Here is a 12,087-nt window from a genome sequence, read left to right as displayed (position 1 = left end):
AATACCTGTGTAAGATCGGAAGCGAATCGTCGGCCATTGCTGTGCAGACCGGGACACCACTCAGCATACTTTGGGGTGCACCCGGCGCCTTGGACACCGGCGAGCCCCACATACCCCCCACTGTTCCCGTGGGAGAAACGTGTAAAGCGTTTTTCCAGCGTTGAAATAAAAGGTACTTACCGGACACGACTGCTTCGGTAAGTACCTACACAAGATAGCGCGGCAGGAGGTGTCACCTTCCTGGCAAGAGTGTGGTGCGTCATTTGACGAGGCGTAACACACCCTAACGTGTGGGGGGCCCCGGAGGCATTCCCTGGCGGCAATTGTCGGCGTAAATCTCTCCTTGTCGAGCATCATCAACGCGATGCTCGGAAGCGAGGAGTGTAAATTATTCATATGAAAACAGTAGTCTTTACTCGGATTTGAACCCGCGACATTTTGTATAAAGGAATTCTAGAAGCTCTTAAATTCCTAGTTTCACATAACTGGTAACTTTGAGTTAACCTGCATGCTGCATTTGATTGTTAAGCTTCTACGTCGTAACTAATTAACCAATCATCATAAAATTTAGCATATCAGGGGTACAGAAAAGGACATAGGTTACTTAACGTCTGTATCTCTCCTTCACCCACGGGCGAAGTTTACAATAAAAATAAAAGCTTTTTTTCAAATCTTTACTAAAATAACATAGGATTATGTACAAAATAATAATTTACAATAAATTATCACAAAAATATGTAACATCAGTAATTAATAGTTAATTCAATATCTGATAGATACTCATATTTAATTTCGTATGAAATATATTGATAATAGGTTTTGATAAAATGTTAAAAATTATCACAAATAATTCCTATCTGAGACACTACACTACCTACACATTAAGAATATACAATATTACCCCAATATTTTATTTATCTTAAACATTTCTTTAAAAATATCTTTGATTCTACAAGAAAGAATAAGTTATGTTAAATCAGAATGATAAAAATTACTTAGCTAAAACATTTTTACAACAATAAAACTAAAAGAATATTTGAGTGAATTCCCAACATCTATTCTGTTTCCTAAAAATAAAATGTTTAATCCTTCAATTTACAGTAACATTTCAACAATTGCATAAAGCAATGGCACAATATTTTTTATCAGTGTTACGAAAATAAGAGCATTTATCAAAAAAAAAATACAGGAAATACAAAATGTTTCTTCATACGAAAACATAAATTTAAGATCAATTTAATAAAATAGTTTTAATTAATTGAACATAGTTTTACCAACTAATATAAGAAGTTCGCATTACATTGCTGATAATCCTACAAAAATATATATGAAAGCCATTACTACTATTTGGTTGTTAATGATTGTTAATATTTATATGGCAATTTTTATTATTGCAATTTATGTAGATTTCTTTAGATACACCAAAACAATATACACAACATATTAACATCATTTTATATTATAGCTGTGCTTTGTATGTGTGAAAAAATCATTTTTACCCATTCAAGAATTTACAATATGCTTGTATCAGTATACTTTTGCAGGATGTTTATTTTTTTTTATTTGCAAAGTTATGGTGCATGCCGTCGAGGTGGAAACATGTTTTCCTCAACAACTACAACACCACATAATAAATCATATCCTGTACGATTATGACGAAAAACGAAGAGCACAACACACAGAGGAAACAAAAGAGATATTAAGAAATTCTTCATTAGTGATCTGAATAATGCTACAATGAAACTGAGTGGTTTGCCAGGATATAATATGACTGTTTCTTTGGGCCTGCCTTCGACTGGTAAGACAGCAGATGCTGTGACTACCCTTAGGCCAAGTAGGGCTTTGCCAGGAGTTGCACCACCTGTCCGGCCGACGCTTCCACTTAAACAGAATGCCTGGAACAAAATTGACACTTTTTTACCTTTTGTTTACACCAAACTTAGTAAATTAAATGAAAATAATGTTTAAAATTATAACAACAGTAGTAGAGGCAACATACCTCAAATATGCATACTAATATTCTGTAAATTATTTCTAAAAGAAGTATTTCTGATGTGAGTTCCATGGCATATTTGTAGTCATCATAATGTTCACTGAATTTGTACAAATCAAACTTATCAAGGTCGCTGAAAAAAAAGAGTTCATTCAAAATAGTTGAAGAAAACAAAGCTTTTATATTTCTTAGATAATTTGGCTTCATAAATCAATTAATGATTCTTTTACTTTATTTATTAAATACATTTAATAGAAATGGTATAAGATAATATTTATAATATACTACTTACATTAATTCAAACATGTCTACTGCTATGAATGTAACAATGAGTTTCAGAATAAACAGCAGCATGAAATCAATAAACTCTGCAAAAAGCCTCTTATACAAAGGTGGAATAACATATTCAAACCCACCATGTCTTGCTATAACTGAAATCCAACATGGTATTATTAAAATACAATTTAAAAATAGAAAAAAATTAAGGATTAAAATTAAACATACTTTCAGCTGGTGATTGAGGATCACCTGGAACTTGATTATCTGGTGGTTGTCGAGGAGGAATTGGTACTTGAAAAGGAAACTGTTGCCCTTGAAACTGATAATTATTATTCAGTAAAGGGACATTCGTTGAGCTGTTTTGGAGTCCCTGCAATGTCATCATATAGTACGGGAAACAAGTGGATATATTTTGATACATTTGTGCCTGTTGGATCCATAGACGAAGTGCTTGAAAATATGCTTCCCGTTCCGATGTTGCTGGCCGGTCACCTTCAGACCCATTATTTAAAGTTTCTCTCGAAGGTCCACCATTGTCCACGAGCCTCTCGGTATCCGACATTATGTTTATGTTTACAAACTACATGAAACTCAAAATTTCTCAATAATAATACAACAATGAGTACACGTCAGTTTTGTTATTTTATTGAAATCTTGCAATAAAATTGTCAATGTCACACTTGACAAATTGATAGGTACCTCCGAAATATTTCTATTGACTTTTATTAATGTTATCAGTATAATATAATAGGTATCTAAGGTAAGGTGATACCTTTAAATCAAACAAGAACCAAACGATAATATTTTCCCAAATATGAGGTGTATGTATGCAACTATTACATTTATGAAAATATTCATTATTCAGAGTTAAATATTGTAATAAAAGTCAAAGATCGAACAGTAAAACTGGCAAGTTTATATCAACGAGCCGTCAAATTGCGCTTGTCATTCGTCCACCGGATGCGTGCGCAATATTCCCTTGATTTTGTGGAGTTTGGTGTGGACATTTGTGTAAAAGCGACGGGATTGTTCGTATAAACGCCAATTGTTTAAATGTTTAAAGTTGTTTTAATTTTGTTTCTTCTGTAGTTACCGTTTCAGCTGAAAACAAAATATTGGTGTCTGTGTATACTTTTTAATAAATTCGTCGTAAACGAGAAACAGTTGTGGCCGGATCAATCGGTAATTTACTGTATTTTTCGCCCAGTGCAATGCTATGTACTCCATGGGTGGCTGTTAATACATAATAAACATAAAAAGCAGTTGTTCCCTGAGCAGCCACACGTAAGTATACTTTTAAACACATACTTAACTACGTAATTACATTAGCACATAATTTAAAAGTTTAAAGTTTGCCGTTTCTTTACCGAAATTAATTGTTATAATCTATAACATTTTATCTAAATTCATAAAAAGTTTTTTTTTTTAAATAAAATCAATATAAAAACCGCTCTTACCAACCATGCTCTTTACGTAAATACTACGCGTGATATATCCTGGTAGCCTTGAATATACTTTTTGCTTGAGTACTTATGTGGGTCACTGTACCCTCTATTTGCCGACTTATAATATATCGCTCTTTTATTTACATAAGTTGCTATGAAATCTTCCACCTTATCTTTTAAGTGTATTTCATTGATTAAGCCTTAATCACTTTAAATAACTTTTTATCTTTTTTTGCTTCTCAATTGTAGAACATAAACAAAATTATGAATATTATTTTGGGCATTTTATCTTAATAGAACAAAATGGGTTTTTAATACTTTGGTACTTAATTAACCTAGGGACTTGATAAACTTATCGTCTGTATATAAAGACAATAGTTTTTTATATTTTTTATGCAACCAAAATTACTTTTATATAAAATTATAATATATTAAAATACCATAAATTGCCTCAACAATTAATCAATGTATTACAATAAATGCAAATGAAGCACTCGTTTTAACAAGATAATTAAAAAATATAATTTTAGTGTATATCATTTGCTGTCAGTTAAATTCATACAAACATTCTTTCTCTTAAACATTATTTATCTTATAAAAACAATATATGAAACTATTTTTAATATTTATTTGAAAATGATTATATTATATGTTAATAACTTTATATATAAAAAAAATATAAAGATATTATAAATAATATCACTTGTTTATAAAAATAAATGTTTTGCACATTGCTATTTATATATAACAAGCTGGTCTGTAACTGGATTTTTTGTATGTTGATTTAAAAAACAAAAACAAGATGTAGTTTGTATGCAAAACATAATTGAGGGTCGGCTTAAAAAAACATACATTTACAAAAAGTTATTGAAATCACTTCTCTTCAACAGACATCCACTATTAATATTTCAAATTAAGAATTATTAGAAATCTACATGATACATTTGTGTAACATAGAGTATTTATTATCTCCGAAATATATTAGAAAAACTGTCTGACTGACCTCTTAGTTGTTCAATTACTGTTTGTTTTAAATATCTTAAAAAAAAACAACACATTATTAATCCTGTGTTATAGGAGTATAATTCATAACTCATTTTGGTTGTGTGAAACAGTTAAAATTAATTATTGTTAATTGTAGGTATCAACAAAATGCTCTTTAAATTTCAAGTAGTTATGTGCAATCGTTTGCTGATTTCTATCATCCTGGTAAGTTAATTCGCCGACAAACGCTGGCTAATTCGGCATATTTTTGCCGATATAATCGTTGGCCAATGCGTCATCGTAAGGCGTATCTCACGATATCCGCTCTATGAATCGTTGAACTATGAATTAATATGCCTTGACAAACGAAACTTATTTTTCTGATCCAGTTACTTTAATTAAAAACAACTGGACGTTCAGCTGTTTCAATTACGTCATGTTAATGTTATTATTAAACTAATAGATCATATTGTCTGATGCTTTTACAACTTAGTGTGCTATAACCATAGACATGGAAAAGTCTCATATGGTTCAAAGAGTTGGCGCCGATTGTCCTAATTAATATTTACTGCGCACGCGGCGGGCCTCGGCTGCATTACGCGCCTCTTACTCATGGTCCGGTCGTGACGTGAATTATGAGTTACAATACAAGTCCTGAAAGTGCCCCGCGTATTTGCTCAGCTTTTCAAATTTTTTAACAAAAATATTTTAGTTTATGCATTTATATTCATATGCAATAATCTTTACCTTATTTAAATGTTATATTATAGAGATGAATAAATTGTATATCCTGTAATAAATATTAAGCGCTGCTCGATATAATCAATATTTTATTGGGATACACGTGTAAAACTACACTATACATACTACATGTAAAATTATATAAATAATTTTAATATTTTGTGTTTAAGCTTTAACACAAAATTAAAAAAAAGAACTATCTTTGATTCTTCAACGAATTCCGTTTTATATTATGGAGGTAAAAGTAAAGCTATGTGGAATATTTTGAAAGTCACGTCAAAAGAACTGCATATTTAAGGTGCATTTGTAATTCACCAAGCAACGATCCCCCTCATTCGCTTGCACTTTTCCACCCTACAGAGGGAAGACTCCCTTAATTACGATATGCGCGTCTCCGACTACCCACTTGAAGCCTATGATTCACGTTGCGATGTCAAGATTTTGGTGCAACCTCGACAGTTTTTAAGTATCACAGAGTATTTACTGCATAATAGCTTGAAACGTCATTTTCATTTTAATATCGCTTTAAAATAATAAAAAAAAGAAATTTGTCCTTGCAATATTTTCGTAAATGTACATACAATGTTTCTGTTTAAACGTTTTATTAATGCAAGTGGATTATATAATAATATATTATTTTTAATATACAAATACCTTTCGTTGATAATATAATCTAAATAGATGATATTAATTCTTTTTTTTTTCTATGGCCTGTTTTGAGTGACTATTTCTTGTAAAAAATCAGATAATTAAAAAAAATAGTAGTATGTACTAATGTTATAAATTTGTTTGTTGTTTGATTTGCACTATTGACGTAAAAACTGCTCATCCGATTAATATGAAACTGATGCACAAAAATTGGTATTCATTAAAAATATATATATTTCTTGTAATCTATTGGCAATTTAATATACTATTGACGAATAAATTCAATGATTACACAGAACTGACCTCTCACATTTTGTATTCGAAATATCGTTACTTAGAAGATCTTTATCATGCAGCTGAGTCACAGTACAACTGGTTATGTGATTAGTGTCTCAATAATGTTAAAGATAATTTATTACTATTTCATCACACAGCGCTGCTGAGTTTCCTTGCTGAATAAAATGGTTAGAATTACAATCACAATTAGTAAAATCCGCAGCTTTGCCAGCGTTGAATTCAGTTTGTGACGAAAATCTTTCAAAATCTGACAATTTAACGTACGTAATGCCTATTCATATATATGTATAAAATATAATATACTAGGTAGCAGCGGCAGTCTAAAAAAATGGATCGTAAATCGCAAACAGCCATATTATCTTAAAAAGATGCAGTTATTTAAAAATCACAAAAAATACAGAATTTGAATCAAATAGTAACCGTTTCCGAGATGCAAGAAATATATTTATGCATAAACAAGAATTGTCGATTTAATATTGTAAGATGAGATAATCAGTGCCTTGCGTTTCTCACTCCAAAAAAGTTCGAACATAGATAACTTATTAATATTATTATGTGATTTGGAACCACATCTGCTTGAAAAAAGTAACTTGAAACATCAAAAACTTTATGAATTATAACTAAAATTGGCATTCTAAGAAAACTACCGCTTCGAATAGCTGTTTGGAATATCAAGTTGAGCTAACGTAATATCTCTTAAACACATAAAGGATCCTCTTGGAGTTGTATAAGTTTTAATACTTCTGAATATATTTAATTGAAAATGATATAAATAAAAAAATGTGAAATATATTATATTAATATTCTGTAATTAAAAGTTAACATTCATACATTGGTTAAATTTAAAATATAAATACATTATTTCTATATAATGGCGCCACTAAGAGCCGGTCTTGTTCTGCGGTTTCCGGTATCTTATTCATTTTATTTATAAATAATGGAAATAATCCTTTACTATCTCTTTGATTTTATAAAAATATTTAATAAAATTATTTTTTATTACCATTTATTGTGGTTGCAAACGTGTAGCCTATTAAAGTATATATATGTATATGGATTAAAAACATCACTGGACTCTTAAAAATTATATAAAAGCCAGTTCTAGCTATCTTCTGTAGTCTTTGCGTGATGCGCGCACAGAAATGTAGCGAGATACGGTTTTATTTATATTTATATAATATTACGTAATCGATAAGAATATCAGACACATTTAAAATTTAAACATTTATTTATAAATACATTATGTACTGGCATAAAAGGATAAATTGCTTCACTATCGTAATATCAACGACTTTATATTTTTAACTTAAATATACGTAATGGTAAAATCAAGGTATAACAAAAACAGGTGAATATAAATACTTATTCTCTAAAACGTACGCGAGCTAAGGGATTGTTAAAATAACACCCCTCAGGGGTGACCAATTCTCCCTATGGGCGTGACCATTTTTAACTTAAAGGGTCGAGGTTTAAGATTAACGATAAAATAATGTATATGACGTTGCGAGCAAATGCAAACTAAGCACTGAGTGCCATAATTAGGCGCTAAGTAAAGCGGCATGTTTATCGTAAAGTGTGACTAAATATTTGACCAGATACTCATTCTTATTGGATTAGTATTGTATTTATTTTGGCGCCTTTTTTATTCTATGAGGTTTTTTGCGTGTGTATGGCGAACGAAAAATCATAACAGCCCGTGGGTATCCTACTTATAGAGAACTCTTCTACCCATAAGGAGCAGTTATGAACATTATTTCGTCACGCTTTATGTTCACTCCAGTGTTGGTGTACATTTTAATTTTATCCAACACATGAATGATTCCTCACGATGTTTTTAATGAATATTCCGTTAGTGAACTGGGTTTGGTTAAGATCAATGTGCTCTACAGACTGCCATCGCCATTTTATTGTGTAAAAACTTATTGTATATTTTTTATATTAGTATTTAATGTTTTTAATTATGAAAAATAATAATTACGATATACGTTTCAGTCTCCATTTGCTATCAATGGCATATCAGGTGGATCATTCGAGTGTCATTGTCTGCAAAACACAGACAACGGACATTGTGAATGAAATGTTAGCATATGATGATATGACATTGAACATAATTATGTCTTCCTAATGAATAATAAAACTATATATAATGTAATAATTAATGTGTCTGATTGTCAAAAAAAAATCTTTGTATTCATTTAACATACTATGTAATTAAAATGAATTACTTTTCTTTTCCTCGCAGTAGAATCGACATTTCGAACCGGTGGTAACTTTAATTTAGTCTGTAATATCACGACTTAAAAGTCCCTATGTAACTATAAACCCCCACTAGTTCTAGTTTCAGTTGTCGTGATGACGTTTATGTCAGTTTTCACGATGGTCGGTTGAGTAGTTAAGACGTGAAAGCTTAACAAATAAACAATCAAGCAAACTCACTTTACCATTTATAATGTTACTAAGGATATAATTTTTTGGCCAATGTGTTTTTATTTTTGTTATTTGTATGTTATGTCTGGATATGATTTAAAAAAGAATATATGTATTGTATATGGATATGTATGTCATGCATATCCTGCCGTTATTCTTGACATAACGTAGTATCAGATTGAACTCTCCGATTTTCATTTGAACACCGTGACTTTGATCTCTACGATTTGACGTCAAGCTCAGAATGATGTTGTTTGTTTTTTTTTGTCCGTTTTACGAGTATTATCTCTACTTGATGCCAGAATGAATGTAAACGAATGTACAGCAATGAATCAATTAGCCCTAAACTTTAAAAGACGATTTACGCGAAAAAAAAATACCGTAAACTGTTGAGGAAAACCAGTTACACCTAAATTTTATTTCTTTGATCTCATTTTATATTTACGTTGGTGTTATGTATTTGAATGTAAAGACAGTTTGTGTTTGCATTATTTTATCATTTTATTTGAACACGAGCGTAACAGTATGCGTTCAAGCAAATGTTGCCAATATTAGTATAACGTAAAATTATATTCACACCCTATAACATTAATTATCTGTGAAAGTTATGTTTTTATTAAACACATTTATATTTTATATCAATTAATTGTACTTATAATACAGATAACTAAATAGAAATGTGCTTATATTTCAGAAGCTATTAAAAAAATATATAGTTTTGATTGAAAATACGCCTTGCCATTTAAAAAATTACGAAATTGAATTTATTTTATCAATTGTATATTTTTTTATTACATGTGTTTTTTGGAAATGTTTCTGGCCATCGTTTGTTATATAATAAAGCAAGCCCATCTTTCTTTTCCTTTATATAATTAAGTGTGATAGAAAAGAAAAATGTATTTATAACAGAGAAATAATAACATAGGTTCCAGGTAAATAAAATAACCTACACATTAGCGCTGTAAGAAATATTAAGCACTCCTTACATCGTCAATGCGTCAGCAGCCTTGGAAACTAAGGTGTTGTGCCTATAGTTACCCACCCGGAACACAACAATACTAGTATTGCTGCTTGACGGTAGAATTTATTATAAGTAGGTTATACCTACTTAGAAGGGTTTGAACAAACTCTATCACTAAATTTAGTCGAACAGGAATCTGATACTCGAAACGAAATAATTATGTAGTGAGAAGTTGTTAGCGCAACAATTTCAACAACTTTAAATGATTTTGGAGTTGTTGAATTAAACACGAATAATTGTTAAAACGTTTGTTGCTGGTGTTTTTTTTTTTATATTCATATGATTTTAAATAGTGACCGTTATCAGTGTTGCTAATAATAAATATAAAAGTAAATAAAAAAAAGGGATTTTATTTTTAAACAATAATATAATATTACTCGACAAACTATGACGATTTTACTTTTACGATTCTGTTTGTGGTGTGTGAATCTTATCCATGAAGACGTACTGGAATAAATCGTTAGTCCGCACTACTGATTCTAAATAAAAAGGTCATACTTGAAATAAATATCCCACATCATTTCTATTAACAGAACTGACAGAAATGGTGATAATGTATTATGATGTTCATGTATTTGCCATTCCTTAATTAAAAACGAGAGGGAATTTCATGTCTTACTGTATTTTAATTTATATTCCACGATATTTAATCAATTTTTATCCCAATTTAATTTGAATCCGTTCAGCCCTTTGAACGTGATTGAGTAACAAATATCCAACCGACAATCTCATCAAAAAGAGATTTCTTTTAAATATAGAATTTTATACAAAGGTTTTTAATAGAAGTGGGACAAGAGACCGCAAGTGCCCTTGCCCATATACGCATACACCTTACACAAATGCCATTTTACCTATCTACTTTTAAGTGTCTATTAGTTGTATTAAAATAAAACTTAATTGAACACACCCATACAGTAAGACGCATTTTCCTTCCTTCCATATTTAAGGTAAAATGAAGATATTTAAAATATGTAGTTGTCAACCCACGGCAATGTCAAAGAAGACGTCATTGATTTTTAATTTCGACCGTGGACGTTTGATACTTGTAATATGATATTAAACAATTAATGGTTAGTTTTAATTAATAAAATGTATTTGTAACTTTTGTATATTTATTTGTTTTATTTGTATTTGTTCTATTAAGCTTAAAGAGTGAAATAAACAAAGGTCGTAAATTAGATATAATGTTCAAATTTTTTTTTATTTACATCACTCCTAGATCCATTCAAAATAGATGTAGGCGTTTCAGATATAAATCGTCCAACCGAGTTCGATGAGAACAACGACCCATGTCGGAAACGAGGTATGCGGGGATCATCATGTTGTCAGACATGGGTCATCAAGAATCCCGCAAGTGATTGTATCCGTAGGGTCTTACAGTCGCTTTTTCTGATTGGAAATGTCACGAATTCAAATTCATTTGTTCATTAAAAAGGATTATACTTATCGGTTGATTAGTCGAAGTAAAAACTAACATCGAATCGGAAAACAAAATAACCTGACCTACGAAGAATCCGCTAAAGAAATTCCGAAGGTTAATTTTAGACAAATAGTGTGATTATTAACAATTGAACACAATTGTTTATGGAATGAGCATCAAAGTTTCAATTCTTGTTAAATTACGAATATTTGTATATTATATTTAATTATATTACTATAATTTTTATAAAACTATATCATATAAAATAAAGTATGTGATATTTTATATATACATTTATTCATAATAAATAGGAACTCCTCATTCCGTCGGTTTATGTAATCAGTAAAAGAAGAAATAAAAAAATGTAATAGATATTATAAACATTTATGTGTGCCATACATACTTTATGTATGGCACACATAAACAAACACCATACACAAAAATACACCTTCAGTTTTGTATAAAATAAACATTTATAAAAAAAAGTTGCATATCACATTCATACACTCATGTTTTCAATTGAAACCAAGTTATTTAAATTTATTTACAATTCCTCCTTTCAATAATAATAATGGATCGTAAAAATATCTTAAGTGTAATGAAATGAATTTTAAAATTCGAATATGAAGTAAGCGGATCTGTAGTGAAACAGTTGTTACGGCATATAGTTGTAACGTAAAGCACTGAACTATAAATATAGAATAGGGAGAAGTACTCAGTGGAATGCGCTCCCAACCGAAAACAGATAAGCGTTATACGTGAACACATCCACTCAGTGACGTCACACCAATCAGTTAACTCGTTACGATATCGAAGAATTCCACTAAAAACT

The 12,087-nt window shown here is 30.3% G+C and overlaps 2 protein-coding genes across 3 annotated transcripts in view; one reads left to right on the top strand and one right to left on the bottom strand.

Moving 5' to 3' along the window:
- Positions 1–697: 697 nt before the first annotated feature.
- Positions 698–2,940, bottom strand: LOC126770365 (protein FAM8A1). The gene is made up of 4 exons (XM_050489765.1): positions 2,498–2,940; positions 2,286–2,424; positions 2,000–2,126; positions 698–1,895 (listed from the first exon to the last, which is right to left on the bottom strand). The coding sequence occupies exons 1-4, from the start codon at positions 2,832–2,834 to the stop codon at positions 1,572–1,574; spliced, it is 927 nt and encodes a 308-aa protein (XP_050345722.1). The 5' UTR covers positions 2,835–2,940; the 3' UTR covers positions 698–1,571.
- A 281-nt stretch (positions 2,941–3,221) lies between these two features.
- The window catches only part of LOC126770277 (beta-arrestin-1), an 86,129-nt gene continuing 77,263 nt past the window's right edge, over positions 3,222–12,087 (top strand). For both annotated transcript variants that reach the window (XM_050489610.1, XM_050489600.1), the window contains exon 1: positions 3,222–3,556. The gene's annotated coding sequence lies outside the window, so the exon portion shown is untranslated. The remainder of the gene's footprint in view (positions 3,557–12,087) is intronic.

Source organism: Nymphalis io, chromosome 1, assembly GCF_905147045.1.
Source record: "Nymphalis io chromosome 1, ilAglIoxx1.1, whole genome shotgun sequence".
In the NCBI taxonomy this organism is placed as follows: Eukaryota; Metazoa; Arthropoda; class Insecta; order Lepidoptera; family Nymphalidae; genus Nymphalis; species Nymphalis io.
The sequence above is the reverse complement of the archived record's forward strand: the minus strand, read 5'-3'. Positions and strand labels throughout refer to the sequence as shown.